General features: G+C 38.3%; 1 protein-coding gene across 4 annotated transcripts in view; it reads right to left on the bottom strand.

Moving 5' to 3' along the window:
* Positions 1 to 6,394: 6,394 nt before the first annotated feature.
* Positions 6,395 to 20,201, bottom strand: part of ADGRV1 (adhesion G protein-coupled receptor V1) — a 564,714-nt gene continuing 550,907 nt past the window's right edge. For all 4 annotated transcript variants that reach the window (XM_037731465.1, XM_037731468.1, XM_017508574.2 and 1 more), the window contains 2 exons: positions 17,669 to 17,846; positions 6,395 to 6,828 (listed from right to left, as the gene is read on the bottom strand). In XM_037731465.1, the coding sequence (XP_037587393.1) occupies positions 6,710 to 6,828; positions 17,669 to 17,846 (297 nt within the window). In that variant the 3' untranslated portion in view covers positions 6,395 to 6,709. The remainder of the gene's footprint in view (positions 6,829 to 17,668; positions 17,847 to 20,201) is intronic.

The raw sequence follows: 20,201 nt of genomic DNA, 5'->3' as shown, positions 1-20,201 counted from the left end.
TCAGTTGTGAAGATGACAGTGTGTTCATCTGAACCTTGGACACAAACAGTTAAACTGATCGCATTGCTTTATCTTCAGAGTACAGTGAGTCTTATTTCCTTGGTTTACTACAATGAGAAATTACATGTTATCTAGAGCTGGTATTACGGAGCAGACTATTCAAACATACTTAGTACAGGCATAATGAATCAACCATGAAATGACAAATACACACTTCTTTGACTTCCTACTGTGGAACCAGATAAGTAGAAGAGATTACAACCATTTGGTTATGAAACACTCATGCATATGTAATTTTCAACACAAAGCCTTATGATTAACAGGTCTTGAAACAAGAATGAGATGCTAAAAGTAAATATCATCTTTTGTTGTTCATTTACTCCTTTTGTCCTCCCTAACCCCAGTAATCCTTTACAAAACTATTCTAGTTTGAAACCTGTTATATAGTCTACTGCCAAAATGAAAATAACAAGTTTTTCAGAGATCTTTAGTCATTTTCAAGACTCCTTGGATAACTAGGAAGCTGAGTGAATTACAGATATAATACAACAAACTTAGCCTTGAAAACGAAAGTTGTTTGGTCACATGAAGATGATATGGCATCTTCAATAATTGCTATCCATTTGGATTTTTAAAGCCGTAACTTCTGTAACCAAATCAATTTTTAAAAATCAAGAAAAAAGATGCTCTAATTTAGCTACTAGGGAAAAGATGGCTTTTTTTCAGCTCAGCAAATATTTATTTGGCATCATTTTGTTCCAAGCACTTTGTTAGTTGATTTGGATAACAAAAAAAATGAGACAGAGACAAGTAAAAGTAGAAACCCTCTTAAGGAGCTTATAGTCTAGCACAGGTTGTTTAATTTGGGTTTTGCAGATATCATTAGGGATTATGTGAGGAGTTACTGTTAGGGGTTCCAGGAGAGATTGGGAACTTTTTCAAAAAATTTTTTTGAATTTCCTTTTCCATGCAGTGCCAGAACTTACAGTGATAAATAGTGATCAAGCTACCTTGTAAGCAACTTTTTAAAAATTTATTTTATTGTGTTAAGAACACCTAACATGAGACTTAGCCTCTTAACAAAATTTTAAGCGTACATGATTGTTGACCATAAGTACAATGTCATACTGTTGTATGCCAAATTTCTAGAGCTTATTCTAGAGCTTATTCAACTTGCTAACTTAAACTTTATGTCCACCGATTTAACTCCTCATTTCTCCTCCCCCACCCCCTGGCAACCACTGTTACACTCTTTAATTCTGTGAATCTATTTTCCAGATAAGTGGAATAACGTAGTATTTGTCTTTCTGTAATTGGCTTATTCCACTTATCAATACAGCAAAATGGCAACCTATAGAATGGAGAAAATATTTGCGAACTCATGTATCTGATAAAGGGTTAATTTCCAAAATATTTAAGGAACTCTAACAATTCAATAGTAAAAAACACCTTATAACCCAGTTAAAAATGGACTAAGGACTAGAATAGACATTTCTTCAAAGAAGACATACAAATGGCTAACATGTATATTAAAAAATGCACGTCACTAGTCATCAGGGACATGAAAATCAAAACTACAATGAGATTTCACCTCACAACTGCCAGGATGGTTATTGTGAAAAAACAAAAGACAAAAAGTGTTGGTGAGGGTGTGGGGAAACCGGAACCCTTGTACACTGTTGGTGGGAATGCAAAATGGTGTGGCTGCTATGGAAAAACAGTATAGTACTTCCTCAAAAAAATTAAAGAACTACCAAATGATCCAGCAATCCCACTTCTGAGTTATTTGTTCAAAAGAAATGAAATCAGAATCTTGAAGAGATTATTAGCACTTCTATATTCATTGCAGCACTATTCACAATAGCCAAGATGTGCAAACAACCAAATGTTCATTGACAGATGAATAAAGTATATATAGACATACAGTGGAATACTACTCAGCCTTCGAAAAGGAAATTCTGCAATCTGTGATACCACAGATGAACCTTGAGGATAAAGTGATCTTTTAAAAGGGGAAACCACCCCTTTACGATACAATACCTGTACGTTATTTGGTGGAACATTCAGGAAAGAAACCATAGTGCCTCTGATCTTGAGTATCTTTCTAGTTTGTGTGAGTGTTCTTACCCACTCTTTTAGGTCTTTAATTAAATGACCACTACTTCCCTCCTGTAATGTACAAAAGTCTTCAAAATGATGAATGCACAGAGTAAGGACACATAATGTGATGCAGGATGATGGACTGTTTCACACACTTCACGAGCCAGTTTTGAGAACATCTTTTAATCATGGAAACTATTATTACTTTTTTATTGTAATTTTCCTAATTTTCTTGCTCTGAATTACCTTTTTTTTAAAATTTTATTTTATTTATTTATTTTTTTTTAGGCAGAGTCTGTCTTTGTTGCCCAGGCAGGAGGTGCAGTGGAACAATCTCAGCTCACTGAAACCTCTGCCTCCCGGATTCAAGCAATTCTCTTTCTTTAGCCTACCAAGTAGCTGGGATTATAGGCACCTGCCACCATGCCTGGCTAGGCTGGTCTTGAACTCCTCGCCTCAAGTGATCTGCCTGCCTCAGCCTCCCAAAGTGCTGGGATTAGAGGTGTGAGCCATTGTGCCCAGCCCCCAGAACTTTTCAGTCTCTCTCTCTCTCTCTCTCACACACACACACACCCTTACCTTTGAAATAAAGGTAATCATATCCCAAACTCAAAATAGTGATGTTGAAATGGTTTGCATTGTTTCACTCCTTCATTAGTGTTACAAAATAAATGCTAGCAGTACAATCCTAATTTTGAAAAAAAGCCAAATTTGTGATTTGTTTACAAACTAATAAAGGTTTATCACAGGCAAAAAGTAAAGTTTGACCTTGCTAAAATTTGAATTATTGTATCTATTAGAAAGCAGTGATTACTTATGTTTTTTCACAGATCTAAAATACTAATTCATGTACTGAAAGTGCTCATAAATTTATTGAGCTATGTCGGCTTTAGAAATTTTGGCTCCAACCTTGGTTCTCATAGTTAGATCCAGTTGGTGAGTCCACTGCAGAGGCCAGCAGGGAACTGAACTGAGACGTCCACAGTACTCCCAAGGACCATGACAATAGTACTTGACAACAGTATGCCATTGTCACAGATGATAGGAAACATGGTTATTCTCCATTTGTGTTTCTTGAAACCATGTAATTTACTTTATAAAAGATGTTTGTTAGCAATAAATCAACGATGCTGAAGCATCAGTAAATGTCTGGGTTGTTTTGAATAAATTCTTTGTTAAACCCCTTCATCTCCAGTGTAGTCAATTCCTAATTAAAGTAGTCGCCTAATTTGTCAAGGTGGCTTGAATAGTTATAGATTACCATGAAAACAATGTTTTTTTTTTTTCCTTAGGAATATTATACATGTATTCACTGTGTGTGCTAGCTAGTATGCACTATAGTTTAATAAAGCACCTGGGGGTTTCTAAATGTTTATAAAGGTGAGTTTGCTTTTCTATTGCAGAGTTGACATTTTTATGGAATAAAAGTATGGGTAGGTGAGAATAATTGAGTAAGAATAAAATCAGAATGTACTGACTATATTTTATCAATATCACTCATCTGAGTTGTATTTTATTTCATTGGTCAGTCAAAAAGACTAGAAGTGGCTGGATGTGGTGGCTCACGCCTATAATCCCACCACTTTGGGAGGCCAAGGCGGGAAGATTTTCTGAGGTCAGGAGTTTGAGACCAGGCTGGACAACATGGTAAAACCCTGTCTCTATTGAAAACACAAAAAAATTAATTGGGCCATGGTGGCATGTACCTGTAATCCGAGCTACGTGGGAGGCTGAGGCAGGAGAATCCCTTAAACCTGAGAGGCAGACGTTGCAGTAAGCCCAGATCATGCCACTGCACCCCAGCCTGGGCAGCAGAGTGAGACTCTATCTCAGAAAAAAAACAAACAAAAGACTAGAAGAGATGCAAGATAATGAAAGAGTTTCCTAGCCTCAGTCATTTGGTCCATTCTTCAAACACTACTACTAGAAAATGTGGTCCTTTGACTTGGCTCCTGCTAGAGAAGCATTGGAAGTGTGGGTCTATAACAATAACAATTAAAAGGCCACATGGAACATAGGAATGGCCTTGGTGCTTTCTTTGTTTCTCCCAAAGTCAGGGTGTAAGGGAGATCCACTCTGGCATCCACACACTTTGAGGTCACTATCACTTACTTATCTGATTGAGACTTAACCTCAAACAAATCTACCCAGAGGCCTTAAGATCTTAAGTGTTGGTAAACACAAGGTAGAATTGATTGGGAGTTTAGTTCCTAAATGGGATTTTTTTCTTCATACATCCATTATGTTCAAACTTTCCTGATCAGACTTGGGATGCATGGAAAATGTTGATTAAACCTTAAAGTACCTCAAGAGATTGAAAATCAATGCAAAACTCAAGTTCCAGAATGAAATTCTGTGTTTTGTTTACTAAGATTTTCATTCAACTGGTATTTCCTGTCTTGTTAGTAGAAATTCCACTAGTTCTATCACCATCATGTAACCCATGTGCATACCTCTCTGCACTTGTATCCAAATTATAAAAAATCTTTTTGAACGTTCTAAAATACTAAAAATGTAAAACAAAAACAAATGCAAAAAAGTAATCACAAAAATGCAGAGAAGTGAAGACATTGCCAAGGAAATGTTAGGTATCTTACAGGGGAAAGAAAGTGTGATGGAGATGGGGTATAGAGTTTCTGTTTGGAGTGATGAAAACATTTTGGAAATAGATAAAAGTGATGCTTTACATTGCATCACATCTTGAATGTAATTAAACCACTGAATTATACCCTTAAAATGGTTAAAATAATATATTTTATATGTATTTTACTACAATTTTAAAAACTCCAATAATGTAATACACCAAATACCATTGAAGTATACACTTTAAATAGGTTTTATGGAATGTGAATGATATCTCAGAAGAGTGTTAATGAAATGTCATGGAGAAAAAGAGGATCATGCCTACTGAAAGAGAAAGACCACAGGTGAAGCGTTAGAGTCCTATCCTTTCAGTTTTCAATTTGAGAATTTGATTTTATTTGCCCCTACATAGTACTACATGGCAGATGTCCCACTTTAATGCACATTTAGAGGAAACAGAATGGCAAAATATTGTTGCTGTTGGCATTGAATCTTACTTGTTTTTAGCACTGTGGCTTGCAAAACCTTGGGTTTTCCTTCTAATACTTACAAGAATCAAGCTGAATACTGGCAGGTAGCCCTTGTGAATTTTTTACCAAGACGGCAATTTGGATAGTAAAATAAATCCAGCAACCTGAAGTAAGAAAGGTGTCCCTGATTGGTCATTTTTTGGGTCAGGTTTTCTCAAAATTTGGCAACATGTAGCAAAGAAAATAGCTATCAACAATAGCCTTTGTTAGATAATTAGATGTCTAATGTATATTTTTTTTGTAGAGATAGTTTTGCCATGTCACCCAGGCTAGTTTCAAACTCTTGAACTCAAGAGATCCTCCCGCCTTGGCCTCCCAAAGTGCTGGGATTACAGAGATGAGCCACTGCTCCTGACCCTTTGTTTTCTACTTAAAGTGACAGTCTACTTTTCAAAACTCAATATAAGATGAAGGAAAAGAAGATATTTTATAATTTATCAAGATGAATAATGCCACTTCAGGCTTTATAACAAATAAAGCCACCCTTAATAGAGACGATAAAGCACTTGGATCTTTTAATTATGTCCCTAAGGAAAATTATTAATAGAACAAAATTATCTCTTAATCTTTAACTTTTCTTGAGATGATACTGATTTTCTCAAAAATACTCAAGAATTCCAAAATAAAAGGTCAAAATGCCTTCCTTAGGACAAACTTGTTCTGTTCCTGGTAATTCTTCTGGAACTACGGTCAACAAAATCATCACGAACACAACAGTGTTTGTTCTGGGATAGACTTTCTGATGCCTCATTCCAAAGCAAAGAAGGACTGAAAAATCCAAACCGAGAAATGTTTCTCCAAAACAAACTCTCTATTGTTTGAACGATCTTCTTCTTAGCTGCATGAATGTGCTTGATGGAGTTATTTTTAACTGGGGACAGAATATTCATTCTGGGAAGTGTTCAGATCCCTGATTTTGTAACGAGCAGAAATACATACTGTTGAAAGACTAGGCCAATTTCAGTACTCCCATCAACATTTAGTTGTGGGATCATCAACAGACAGTTCATTCTACAGTTTTCAGGAATTAAAGTCTTCTAGTTGCAGCGCAGTCTTGAATCTGGAAAACCTGGATTTATGCAAGACGGCACAGGGTGCTTGTCATCATCTACACAGGGAGTTAGCTTTTTTTGCCCATGCACAATGTTTCTTTATAAGTAATGAAGCTGGATGATACCAAATAGATTCTATTGCTTTATTGACTATTACTTTCATTACACAATGTTAGCCATATAGGATGATTAAAAAAACAGCTAATATTTTTGGAATATGAACATTCTATTAACTGATACAAACCGATCCCATCTTTCTTATAGTAGTGAATTTTCAGGTCACACACAATCAGTAATTTATATTCCAAACACAACAATCACTTTGTGTTAATCATCCAGTATAGTTCACAGGTTCCTATTCCACGAGTGCATGTACTTAAAGAATTGTAGCACAAAAGCTGATACAAATATGAACATGTGCTCAGTCAAATGCTTAATGAGGTGCTAGAGGTGAGTGTCGGCGATAGGTATCCTCCTGAGTTCCACGATCTGGGAGTCAGTCAAGGTGCCCCCCTCCTGGCTGCCTTGACCAGATTCATTATCACTGATACTGAGACCAGCACCTGCCACAGAAATAGAATGAACACAAAAATCCAAACCATTAGTGCAGTGAATTCTTAAGAATCAATTTACATTAGGTCCAAACCTGTTTATTTCTATTATATGAGTAAAAAATGAGCACTACCTTTAGAAGATATTATTAATACCTAACGATTATGAAACTACCTTTTACATTTCTTTTGGTAGTTTTTTAAAATCTACAGATTAATTTCTAAAGACACACATTTGGGTTCTCAATCTTTATTGTTTCTTTGTTTCCACACAGTGGACAGGTGTAACCTACTACCAAGAATATAATTCCTCAACTGAGGGCTCAGCAAAATAGAAGATGAGTCAGGTTATTAGAGTTTTTCAGCAGGGGTGTAGGATTTGCTGTTATAAAACATACAGGCCCCAATTTCACATGCACTGAGTTGGGTAGGTCCATCAGTTGAGACTGAGCCTTGGGCAGTGATCTGAGAAGAAAGACAGGCATGTGAGAACACCTGGAGTCACATCAGTGCCCTGAAGACATTGGCTCTGAATGATTGAGATCAGATCCTAAGATAAAAATAATTACGTAACACAGTGCCAAAATAGATCCACACAGGAATTCCACCACAGTGACTGTTAACTACAGACAGTGCCCAGAATCTGTTTTGAGGAAGCTCCATTATTTGCTATTTTTTTTTAACAACTCAGATAATTGAGAAAACTTAAAACTATGCTAGAGTAACACTTTGTTCTTTTATTTTTCTTTCATATTTCTAGAGAACAATGTTCTTTTCTTTTGTAGTAATGTTCAGAGGGACACATAAATCTCTCATTTTCACTCTACACACACACACACACACACACACACACACACACACACACACACACACACACAAAATGGGAATGTGGTCATAGGGCGTGCTGGATGAATCACCAGAGGTTACCAGGGCCAGACCCACTAGACTCTGCAAACAAGGAGGAAAGTGAAAAACCGGTTACTCAGGCAGCTGGGATTTCCCTTTCTGTCTGAGACGAAGAAAAGGCAATTCTGCAGAGTTGACAGTTACGAGAAAATGGTGAATTAGCTTCAACTTAGCCTATTTGGAGATGGAAGCCAGAGCCTACTAGTGACCTTCTAGCCAAGCCCTCCCTCTTCTGGGTCTCTGACCTTCGCACTCTCCTGTTAAAGGCTGCTGTTGAAACTCCACTTCCTCCCTTCGCTTCTGTGACGTCGTACTTGCCCATCTCATCCTCTAATCTGCTGGCTCTTCCTAGACCTCTTCTGCTTTCTCATTCGTCTCTTCCTGCTGCCTCATTTCTGGAGTCCTTGTCTTCTGCCCTGCCTCAGGGCCTGCAGGATCTTCTTGCCTGCACTTTCTCCTAATGTCTCACTAGGGTTTCCAAGCTCAGGACACGGAGTAACAGGTCACCTCCTTTTTATACCATGTTCTTACGCTGGCACCTCTGCCTGGGGTGCTCTTTTCGCTTCCCACCTCCTTCATCTGGCTGCCTCCACTCTTTCTACCAATATAAATTTGGCTATCCCTGGAAACATGGTGATTCTTGTTTAAAATTTCTGACTCTTGCACTGGATTATGTCCTTCCTATCTCTCTATCTTCCTAGCTCATAGGACAGTGCTCAGTACACTGCAGGTGTTCAGTAAAAGTCTGCTGAATGTAGTAATAAACTGTGCTCTGCATCCTAAGTCATGAACCTGCCTGTTCCATCTTGTTGCCTGTTCTGTTTCTCTAGTCCATTCTGCATGCCACTGCCGTCTCCTTCTCAAGAATATGCATTAGTTCCTATTGCCAATTGCAGTGAATTGGGAACCCTCTGCTTTGGCTTTCAAATCAGTCCTTAATCTGTCTCTAGCCCATCAAACAGATGTATCCCCACCATTGCCTTTTGGAGAGCTTTCTCTGAAACTGATCAGGTCTCCTGATGTCCTGAATGTACCATGTTAATTCCAGCCTAAGTGTTTTCCTACCTGTCCATCAATGTCCATTTCTATCTCTGTACCTTTTTACAGATACTTATTTTTCCATCTCCCCAAAATAGGGAGCTGGAGGACATAAAACATGAAAAGCCCTCATCCCTGACAAAATTATTAATCATGTCCCCTTTATTCTCTCACACTGTGCAGGTTTCGATGATAAATTTAATAATACTTCAATATATAATGTATACATAAGCCATAAAGCAAAATGCTTAACAAACACCCATAAACTCTTTCTACAAGAACCAGAATATTGACAATGACAATGTATTTTTAAAAATTTAGTAAGTTGCGGCCTGGTGCAGTGGTTCATGCCTGTAATCCCAGCACTTTGGAAGGCTATGGTGGGTGGATCACCTGAGGTCAGGAGTTCGAGACTGGCCTGGCCAACATGGTGAAACACTGTCTCTAATAAAAAATACAAAAATTAGCCAGGGGTGGTGGTGGGTGCCTGTAATCCCAGCTACTTGGGAGGCTGAGGCAGGAGAATTGCTTGAGCTTGGGAGGCAGAGGTTGCAGTAAGCTGAAACTGGGCGACAGAACGAGACTCCATATCAAAAAAAAATGTATTAAGTTGCTAAAATATAACAATTATAATACATTTCACATTTAAAAAAATCAGATTTCTGGTTTCTCTTGAACAAAACAAAAGATCAGGCTACACTCGGCCTGCATTACAAAAACAAACAAAAAAAAACCATAGACCAGGCAGTCCCCTTCAGTTTGTTTCTGTTTTCGCCAAGACCCCTTCAATCATTTATGAAACACCATAAATAATGGTTGGCCCCGAAGCATAAATGCTTGGCCTCCAAATGTAACATCTGCGTCTACCTCCAGGCCTTCGAAGGACAAGGCCCATGCTTCCCTTCAGGGAATAGGAGAACCATGTTATCTGGAAGAACCTCAGTGAATTGGTAAGATAGCAGCCATTCTACAAGGCGGTGACTGAGGCCCTGGGGCCTATAGCAAGGAGGAGCTAAATATGGAAGCCCTAGGGAGGAACAGAGAGAACCCCATGATTAGCCTCAGGGAGGAGTGAGGCCAAATGATTTATCTAGTACCAACTCCCAGTGATTTCAGTGTCTGCCTACTCTAGATTCCACTAGGAATGCTATCATAAAGCATGTGATGGCAACTTGGACAAGGCACACTAGAAAGATGAGCTCTGCATTACTGAGAGCATGCTAAGCTTATTTAGCAACTCAAGATATGTAAGCATGTTCTAGATTCCTCTTGAGTCACCACATCTACCTGACCCACCTCATCATCCTCCTTCCCAATTTCTTCCCAGTTCAAAAAAATGCACAAATACCCAAATACTCATCCCTCACTGAGACTCAGAAAGGGCATATATTACACACAAGTAACATGCCGAGACCTGGGGGCACAAACCAGGTCTCCCATCTCTGCAATTCATTAAGTGAACTGCATTAAATGAATAGGCAGGTAGTTTGCAGTAAGTGTCCTGATTTTCTGAAAGGTGTTTTCGTGCGTAGATTTCAAACCAAAAGTTTAAGAAAAATCCAGCGACTGTGATAACAAGAACGCTTTTCTTTGGTGAACAGAACAGGCAATCATAAAGGAACTAAAAGTAATAATTTACACTCATCATGAGCTTCACATTTCTTAACATTTTAACACGCTTTGGTTAGGATAGGGTGATTATCTGTCCTTTTTTATAGATGCAGGGACTGACTGAGGATCAGAGGTGCTAGCTGAGTGGCCCGAATCAATGTGACAATGATCCGAAGACCATAACCTTTCCATTTTTTTCTGAGGAAAAAAATTCCATATCTTTCAAAATCCCACTTTTTCACTTTGATTCTCACCTAACTTTGTTTAGTACACTAGGCTGCAGAAGTTCTTGAAGTTAAATAAGTCACTGTGGTTTGATGTGCTATCTTGTAAAGAGAAATTTAATGATGAGTTGGGGAAGTCTGAGTATTTTGGGCCTTGATTCTGAATGCTTTCATTTGTGTTCAAGGACTTGTCATCTATTTTCTTCTCACTGAAAAGTAAATCATTTCTAGGTATCCAATAGGGAAATGTTTACCATGACATTTGTGTCATTGGCCTGGGATAACACCAGGGAGCTAGGGGACTGGGGATGGTGGGGAATCAGGTTAGTCACTCTGGGAGAAGCCCCTGCTGAAGAATTCTCCTTTCTAAGCCCAATATGCTCCAAGCTTGACATTTTGAGGAATCTTGTCAACTTGGGATCAACATAGAAATGCCAGTACTCAAGGCACACCTTGTTAAGAGTGTATATAGAGACATCCCTTTCCATCCTACCCTCACCCTGAGCCTGGGTTCTAGTTTGCTCTGAACCTTCTTCTCTTCCCTAAAATGAAGGCTGTCCCAGGGTATTCCATTCTCCTAAAGTCCTGGCTGGGGACACTGTTGATATATTAGACAGCTCTATTTTTAAAAAAAGGTAATAATAATCAGGATACCACTAGTCTAGAACTCGGTGTCTCATTTGCCTGTGGAAAGGCTGATGCACTTCAAGAACAACTAATTGAAGGACATTATGCCATCTTTTTTTTAGATTGAAATGTGGATTTCTCATAGAAAGTCAAATATTTTATCTTAGAAATTAAAAATATCCATAGTATTTTCTTTTTCTAAATTTTTAAAAATTTAATATGGTTAAAATTAGATTGAAAAAGAAGTCCATGACGGGTTTATGGGCCAGGTCTTCTATTTTACATCAAACTATTTTAATTTACTTGCCTTTAATGTAAGTTTGAAGGATGCAACAAAGTAGGTGCTAACACAGTGGCTTCAAAAACATTGTCTTGCTCACATCAGAATTCAACTGTAGCTGTTAAACATGAATTTGGAGCCTGCTGACACATTTGTAAATGCTTGTAAAGAAGTGATGATGTTTTCTAATCTGGAAACTGACTCCTTAGCCTTCCCTCTTAGAGATATAGTCTTTCTCAAGGTTAATCTTAACATAATTAAAAAGAGAATGTCTTAGCTAAAGAGTATTAGGTCTCCTGCTTGCCCCTTAGAGCAATGGCATTCTGACATTGAATTTCTCTATTGCACTCAGTAAAGTCATTCTACCTACTGAATTAATACAAGCATTTTAGTATGTGCTTGAATTTTTGAACATTATTCCTAATTGATGAAGAATGCTAAGGGAGATTAAAAGGACGCAGGAAATGTTATCAGTGGCTATTGAAAGGCCTACTTAGTCACTCTTCCTGAATCCCATGTATCCATCCATCCATCCTTCCATCCAGTATGGAGCATGAACTGAGATACTCAGCACTGTTACATATCCAGGGATACTGAGATGAATCCTGATTTTTCAGAACATAAGCTCTGGCCCAGGACTAGGCCAGATTCTTATTTCTACATATATATCTGGCCACCCTTCCCGCTTCTATGTGGAATTTGCATTGGACCATGCTTCCTGTTCTTGTGACCCACCTGCTCATTTGTGACTTATTAACCTCTATCTTGATTACACACTCTCCAACACATATTTTAGTGCATAATATCCTATTAGGGGAAGGGAAGTGCATAGAACAGACCCGATTAACAGGTGGTACAATTTAAGAAGGACAGACAAATCACTTTTCATCTGATCCTACCACAGTGTCTGAAGTTCCACAATTAAAAATGAACTTTTTTGACCTTGTAGGCTTTGGTTTTTAAGGGTTTCCTATTCAGATGTTAAAACCACAGAAAAAGCTTTTATCTTCTACCTGTTTATAGTATACTTCGTTATGAATGATGCTATAGCTAAGAAAGGAGGAGGTGAAACAGAATGGACATTGAATGTCAAAGGCCATTTTTGCCTTAGATTTCCAATGTTCTCTAAGGTTGTCTGCAGATGTAAGGAGAGATTGGAGGCCTGCCAGAAAGCCCAGGACATGGGCAGAAATTGGTGGCTCAGTGTCACATTATCTTAAGTAGAAAATTATCAGATACATGGTGGAAACTGTTATTTGAGAATAAGAAAATCTTTGCAATGTAGGCTTTTTGAAGTAGACGGAAAAATAGGAGTTTGCTAGCCCACTTATTATAGATGAAAAGATGTGGTTAACGATTTGGCTAAAGTCAGTGGTCTATGTGGGAGCTGGCTTCCCCTCATAATCTAATGCTGTACATGGCTCCAGGTCAGCACCTCTGCAGGATGTAAAGCACCTGAAGCAGAAGCCTTCAAGCTGGGATTCCTTTAACTTGTGGTACATGATGCCTTTTCAAGGAGTACAAAGTAGTGTGGAAGGAACAGCTTTAAGGGAATACATTCCCAGATCTTAAATTTCCATCTCTATTATTCTGATGAGTCTTTTTCATTTTTGACAGTCATTTATCAAAACAGATGTTTTTATTACTCATGTTGGCTTGTTGAACTGTACAGTAGGAATAATTATAACAGTATAAAAGAAATTTTGAACACTTTACAGTCTTATGGACACAGAAAAAAATTAAGTTCTAATTTAAAAATATGTTCTGTTGGAGAGAAATATGAGTAAAATGAATTTCAAGTATAAAATATAGTAGGATAAAATTCTGTGGAGAAAGTAGAATGGAAATATAAGTTTGAAGAGAAGAGAAGGTGATGTCAAATTTCCAATGATTAAAAAAAATCCTGTTCACAGATTTTAAAAATGAATAACTAGGTATTACATTACTAAGGTAATTTGCGAAAAACCTTTGGGTTAGTTTAAAACAATAATGTAAAATTTTTTTTTTCAAACACCAAAGAGTATGATACAGTGGAAATTACATTATTTGATACTATTTAAACTCATTTTGAAAAACTTCAGATGTTTATTTAAACATATGCAAAAAGCTACATGGCTTTTAAAAGTTGTTTAGGGGTTCAAATGAAAGAGACGTAGAAGATCCACTGTTTCCAGTACTTGACTTGGAGTGGTCCATAGTGAAGGTGGACCTGAGATAGATCAAGGTTTGCAAACTCAGATGTCCTAGCAGCCAAGGAGGCCTGCATAAGCCAGCGACATGGGCCTAGCAGGCACTAGACAACAGAAGAGCTCATGTCCAAAGAGGCTGCTATTACTCAGTTCCAAGCAAGCAGTGCTGTGCTCAACTTCAAAGACTCTGTTGCTAGATTTTTCTAGAAATTACAGATTTTTAGAAACTATCTCTAATTTTTCATATTGGCTTAAAAAATGTTAAGATGTTACAGGCATAAAACAAAGCACTTTGTTGGGCTGAATCTGGCCTTACAGGTCAATTATAACTGCTGTAGATGGAATGGCATGTAGACAGATCCTTTACTTGACCAGATTCTACGAGGGAAAGTGTTCAGTAGGTGGTACTTGATTACTACCGTACTTTTTCTAAAAATATAGGGAACCAAGTGTTAGAGATGGTTATTTTGGTCTTTTAAAGTATTTATTTCCTAGCGAGTTCAGGGAACTCTAAAGGAATGCTAAACCAAATCTATAAGTAAGCAAGACATTCCTTACATTCTAGAACCGAATGCATTTCATAGTTGTTATATAAATATAATATCGAATGTAATATAGATCTAATTTAATTATGTTCCAAGAATTCACTTTATGTTTCCGGTGTCATAACTTCAACAACTGATGACACTGTAGCAGTGAGGACGTAATCTGCCCTGAGAATTACTTGTAGTCTGAAAGCCCCTTTTGAGCCCCAACGCTAAGGAACGTTTTATGTGGCCAGTCATTTCTTCCTTGCTGAAACTCCTTCCTCTTTGGTTTTCTTTCTATCTTGCTACAGTTTCTTTGTGAGACTGTAATACCATCATTTAAAAATCTAATTCGATTTTTAAATGATGGTATTATCTATAAAATTCTTGTTTTCCTTCCTTCTCCTCTGACTTCCTTATCTCTTTTCCTTTCTTCTCTTCTCTCTCCTTCCATTCTCCCAGATCAAACTTTTTTCATCTGTATAACTTCAAATATAGTCTCTGTGCTGATGCATTTCAAATCATTCCCTTCCACCCTTAGGTCCCTCACCTAAGATCCAAGCCTGAATATTTAGGAGCCACCAGGGCTAATGTTCAAATCTGAACTTATCAGTTTCCTCCTGCAAACAAATAAACAAACAACTGCTCTATCTGCTTTTCCTTCAGTCAGCCATCATGGTGAGAAGCATGAACTCTGGCAGATTGTCCCTGAGTTTTTCCTCAGCATTCCTTTTGTTGGCAAGCTCATCTTCTCATTTTTATTTCCACTCTCCAGATTTGAGGCCTTAACCTCATTCTTTTGGAACACTGTAATAACCTCCCAGCTTTTCTGATGTTGCTTCTAAATTTATTTCTTCGTGCTTTCATAGGAGTTATTTTGCCTCAAAAACCAATAGGAACATGTCATTCCGTTCCTCCAAAACCTACATGGCTCACTATGCTCTATAAAAATCTCACTCTTTACCCACGACACCCGAGTAGAATTTTAATATTATGCAAAATGTCAGTGACTGTTCTGCTCCCCCAAAATGAATGTATTGCTAGTGTTCTGGAAAGACCAGGTTAAATTAAGCAAGTGGGTTTCCTTGGTCTAGAACATTTTAGAGCTGCTAAAATGCTCATGTGAGTTGTGAATCTCTGCAATTTCCCAAATATACTGGGTCAGGGATCCTCCCATTGAGGAATGACTATGAATAGCTAAAGGAGGGTGTTTGCTGAAACCCAGCTGGGGAACTAAAGTAGATTCCTGATGGTGCCAGCAAGCTACCCATCAGGGCTGCCTGGCTTCTCTCGCCCTCTGCCCCTGTCACACTGCACCACTGGTTCTCTTAAAACAGGCCACACTCCGGTAAGCCTCTGGCTCCTGCTCATTCTATCCCCTCAGTCCCTAATGCCTTTTCCTCCATTCTTTACTTGTTTAAAACCTATACATTCTTCAAGAATTAATAGAGAATTTTTTGTTACTTCTTCATCTCCTCAGTAATTTATAATTTTACCCATGACTTTATTCTTTCTTATGTCATGTTTGTGTGAATGTCTATTTTTCCTAGCAAACTCTTAAGGTTCATTGTTTAAATTCATCCATTCATTCAGGATTCAACAATATCTAGCAAAGGTTATTCGAAGCACTATTTTGAATACAGGGTTGAGTTCTTATTCCTTTCGATAGTGATATGATTTGGCTGTGTCCCCACCCAAAATCTCATCTTGAATTATAAGATTCAATTGTAAATGTACAATTCAATTGTAATTGTAATTGTATCCCCACATTCTCCATGTGTGGAGAGCAGGACCAGGTGGAGGTAATTGGATTCTGGGGGCAGTTTCCCCCATGCTGTTCTCGTGATAGTGAGTGAGTCTCACGGGGTCTGATGGTTTTATGAGTGTCTGACATTTCTCCTGCTTGCACTCACTCAGTCCTGCCACCCTGTGAACAAGATGCCTGCTTCTCCTTTGCCTTCTGTTATCATTGTAAGTTTCCTGAAGCCTCCCCAGCCATGGGGAACTGTGAGTCAATTAAACCTCTTTCCTTTATAAATTACCCAGTCTCTGGTATTTCTGCAAAGCAGTGTGAGAATGGACTAACACATATAGGATTTGCCATTCCTAACAAAGCACTTGAGAGGCGATTGTGGCACAGCGGCTGAGAGCACCGTCTCAGGGCCAGGCGGCCTGCATCACCGTCCCAGGGCCAGGGGGCCTGCATCACCGTCCCAGGGCCAGGGGGCCTGCATCACCGTCCCAGGGCCAGGCGGCCTGCAACTCCGTCCCAGGGCCAGGCGGCCTGCATCACTGTCCCAGGGCCAGGCGGCCTGCATCACCGTCCCAGGGCCAGGCGGCCTGCATCTGCTTTGTGCCACCACCATTTCTTAACTATGTAACCTTGGACAAGTTATAAAATATGATACATGAAAATATGCTGTTATTTTTATACATTTTGGAGTATTTTTCAAGATATAATGCAAAAATTTAGCTTCATAATAACAAAGAAAAATGTTTTAGCAAAGCAATATACTTTATGCCAAACAATAAAATTATAAGAGAGTAAAATGCACTTCTGAATAAATATTTCAATAACTTCAACTGGGCATGGGCATATCTTCTTGCTTATGTGGATACCTAGAAACTGAAAGTTCACTGGAATTTTTATAAGTGTCAGTTCAACATTTCTCTGAGGAAAAGCTATTTTTAAACTCCATTTTTGATTTGAAAACAACTCAGATTGCTTTTTGGTTTTCTTTGAATGTTCAAAATAGGATTTCTGACCAATCAAATATCCACTCTATTTATATTATGAATGCAGTTATAATTTAGACACACTAGAAAGAATGATATCCACTAACTGTTCCCCCAGGAGCATGTGACCTTTAATTAGGTGTTTTCATGGTCTTTTATTGCCTTAGCATATTTCTAGCATCATATGTTGATGAGTTGGGACCTTTAGGACTATGTTCCTCTCATTCTGTAAGAACTATCCACTGGGGTCAAAGTGGGGTGGGACTGAACATATAGGAGGGTCAATGAATTATGGTATGTGATAGCACTCAGAAATTATAGAACTATACCACGCTCATTACGTTGCCTTTGAAAGTTTCTGCTTCAAAAGCACTCCATAAGAAGGTCTCTTTGGCAGGCCAGAGACAAGACTCCCTCAGTGAGATCCCTATCTACTGTCTATAGCAATCTTAATAGCATATTGGTGTTCTAGCAGGAGTCCAGGACAGGGATATTTACATTTAGTTAGAGTATGCCTTGTTTGAAAGCAACTTGTAATTATTTTTAGGTGGTGTTACATTTGATGCCAAGAACAAAATATCCTAGAGTTTTCCTAGAATTAGGAATGGGTCATGAGAATCAAGATGTGCTAAGGGCGACTGACAGTACTTTTGGAACTTTATGGGAAGAAAATATAAATTGTAACATAGTAGTTCTAATGTGGCTCATACATACCAGTTTTTAATGCAAATATTAAATCATCAAACTCCTGGGACTCCTCATCAGCTGTCAGTGACCCCTGGCCATATCCTCCAGAGGATGGGAACGTGGCTCCATTTTGTGGACTTGGCTTTAAATCAGGGCTGGCTTGACTGGCCTGTTGGAAGGATGCTCTCTCCCAATCAGGTGGCACCTGTTTGGATTGGGATAGGGGAAAAAGAAACCATAATATGAATGAATATGCATTCACGATGAAACCCATATGAACAATTGATCTCGGCCTCTCCTTACAAAGACCTTGTTGGGTGGTTACATCATTTTGAAACTAGACCTTTATTTACTTACAAATTTATTTTTTGTAGAGATGGAGTCACACTACATTGCCCAGGCTAGTCTTGAACTCCTGGGTTCAAGAGATCCTGCCTCCGCCTATCATAGTGCTATGATTATGGTCATGAACCACCATGCCTGGCCTTAAATTCTGGTGTGAGGATTGCTTGAGTCCAGGAGTTAGAGACTAGCCTGACAAAATGGTGAGAACCCATCTCTACAAAAATTTTTAATATGTAAAAAATTAGCTGGTGTGGTGGTGTGCACCTGTAGTCCCAGCTACTCAGGAGGCTGAGGTGGGAGACTCACTTAAGCTCAGGAGTTCATGGCTGCGGTGGGCTATGATCACGCCACTGTGCTCCAACCTGGGTGACAGAGAGACACCCTGTCTCTATAAAACAAAACAAAACTTTAATTTTATCTTTATTATTTAGAAAATTATGTCTCTCCCTGAGACAATTTAATCTGGTGATTCTAAACAATGTCTCTATTTGAATTACTTGTAGATTTCTACGGTGTCATGTGTGGGGAAAGAAAACTAATTTTTAACCCACTAAATACATGTTTTGGTAAGATGCATGCAAAGAAAATTCTGTTAAAAAATATAAGAACTGGAGGAGAATTCTCCTAATCCTTTATCTAAAATGCCACACAGGATTTTAAATATAGTAGGTATCTATAAGGACATACTAAATTGAGAAAAATACTTTCATAGCATTCCTCCTTGTTTTTGATTGAATAATTAAAAAGATAGCTCCATCCTGGAATGATTAAATATATTTACATCCCTCTAGGTTACTCATAAACAACCCCTTAATCCTTCCTTTCCTATATTTTCCCTTCTCTGCATGGCTTTTTAGAATGTCTCTGATAGCACCTCACTGACAGGTGAATCAGCAGCAATTCTAAGTCTCTGAGGAATGCAGAGCACACTTCAGGCTTTGCTCTTACACAGAACCCAAATGAGCACTCAAGTGGTGGCTTTGGCCCAAGAACTGGACTGTTACAGCTGCTGCCTACCAACATAGGGCGTTCTGAGAGACAGCAAAGACACTTCGTTTCTGAGAACGGTGATCTGAGAACTTTAGATATAAACTTGAGAGGAAAAGATGAAACCTTACAAAATTTCACTAGGAAGCTGAACATCTAGACCAGCAGTGTCCAGTAAAACTTTCTGCAGTGATACAAATGTGTTATGTCTGTGTTCTTCAATATGGCAGCCACCAAAGGCATGTGGCTGTTGAGTACTTAAAATGTGGCAAGGGTGAATGATAAACTGACTCTTTAATGTTGCCTAATTTTAGTTTAAATTTAAATAGCCACATGTAGCTCATGGTTACTGTATTGGATAGTTCAGATCTAAATAAACGCAAGACTGAGCAACCATTCAAAAAAATTTTTTTAAAGATTCATTTCTGAATTCTTGATCCCAAAAAATCCCTGTTTCCATTGGACCTGCTGTGATGAAATAAGTCTATTTAAAGAACTTTGGGGACACAGAAATGGTACTAGATTTCCAAAAATTTAAGGACACTAAAGATATAGCTTGATTTTTAAAGACTGTACTTGAATTTATCTTATAACTGAAATTTTGTAGCCTTTGACCAGAATCCTTCATTTCCTCCACCCCCTGCACCTGACAACAACCCTTCTACTTTGTTTCTGTTACTAGTTAATAATTCTTTATATTAAAATTTCTCATTCGAATTAAAAATATATATAGTACTTGAATTGTAGACATTTACCTTAATTTTAACCTAACATAAAATTACTTTCTATATTGCTATGAAGGACAAAAGGTTATCTCTGGGCAGGTAGGTTATCAGTCTATTGATCTATCTATCTACCTATCTCTCCATCCATCTATCTATTAATATAAACTGTTTCCTTTTCAGACAGATGTACCTTCATTTCCTGCCATTTTTCAGGAAGTAAACACAAATACTGTTTCCCTTGGCCCTTTAATATATAGAGGGCAATACGAGCTCATAAAAAATAGTAACCAAATACATTATGGACACTGCAGAAATTTTTAGGGGCCTTTGTTGCTATCTCCTCCTGACCAAAGGAATTCAGGGATGTTTTAAAATGTGAGCAGTGGCCTGACTGCTAGGGGAAGCATTATTGACCAGCTGGTGGCAATGGCATTCACGCACAGGAAATCAAAATGATGTGGACAGAATGCAGAGGGCAGTGGGAGGTAGATTTGTACAGAGGA

Source organism: Cebus imitator, unplaced genomic scaffold, assembly GCF_001604975.1.
Source record: "Cebus imitator isolate Cc_AM_T3 unplaced genomic scaffold, Cebus_imitator-1.0 Scaffold16, whole genome shotgun sequence".
NCBI classification, from domain to species: domain Eukaryota; kingdom Metazoa; phylum Chordata; class Mammalia; order Primates; family Cebidae; genus Cebus; species Cebus imitator.
The sequence above is the reverse complement of the archived record's forward strand: the minus strand, read 5'-3'. Positions and strand labels throughout refer to the sequence as shown.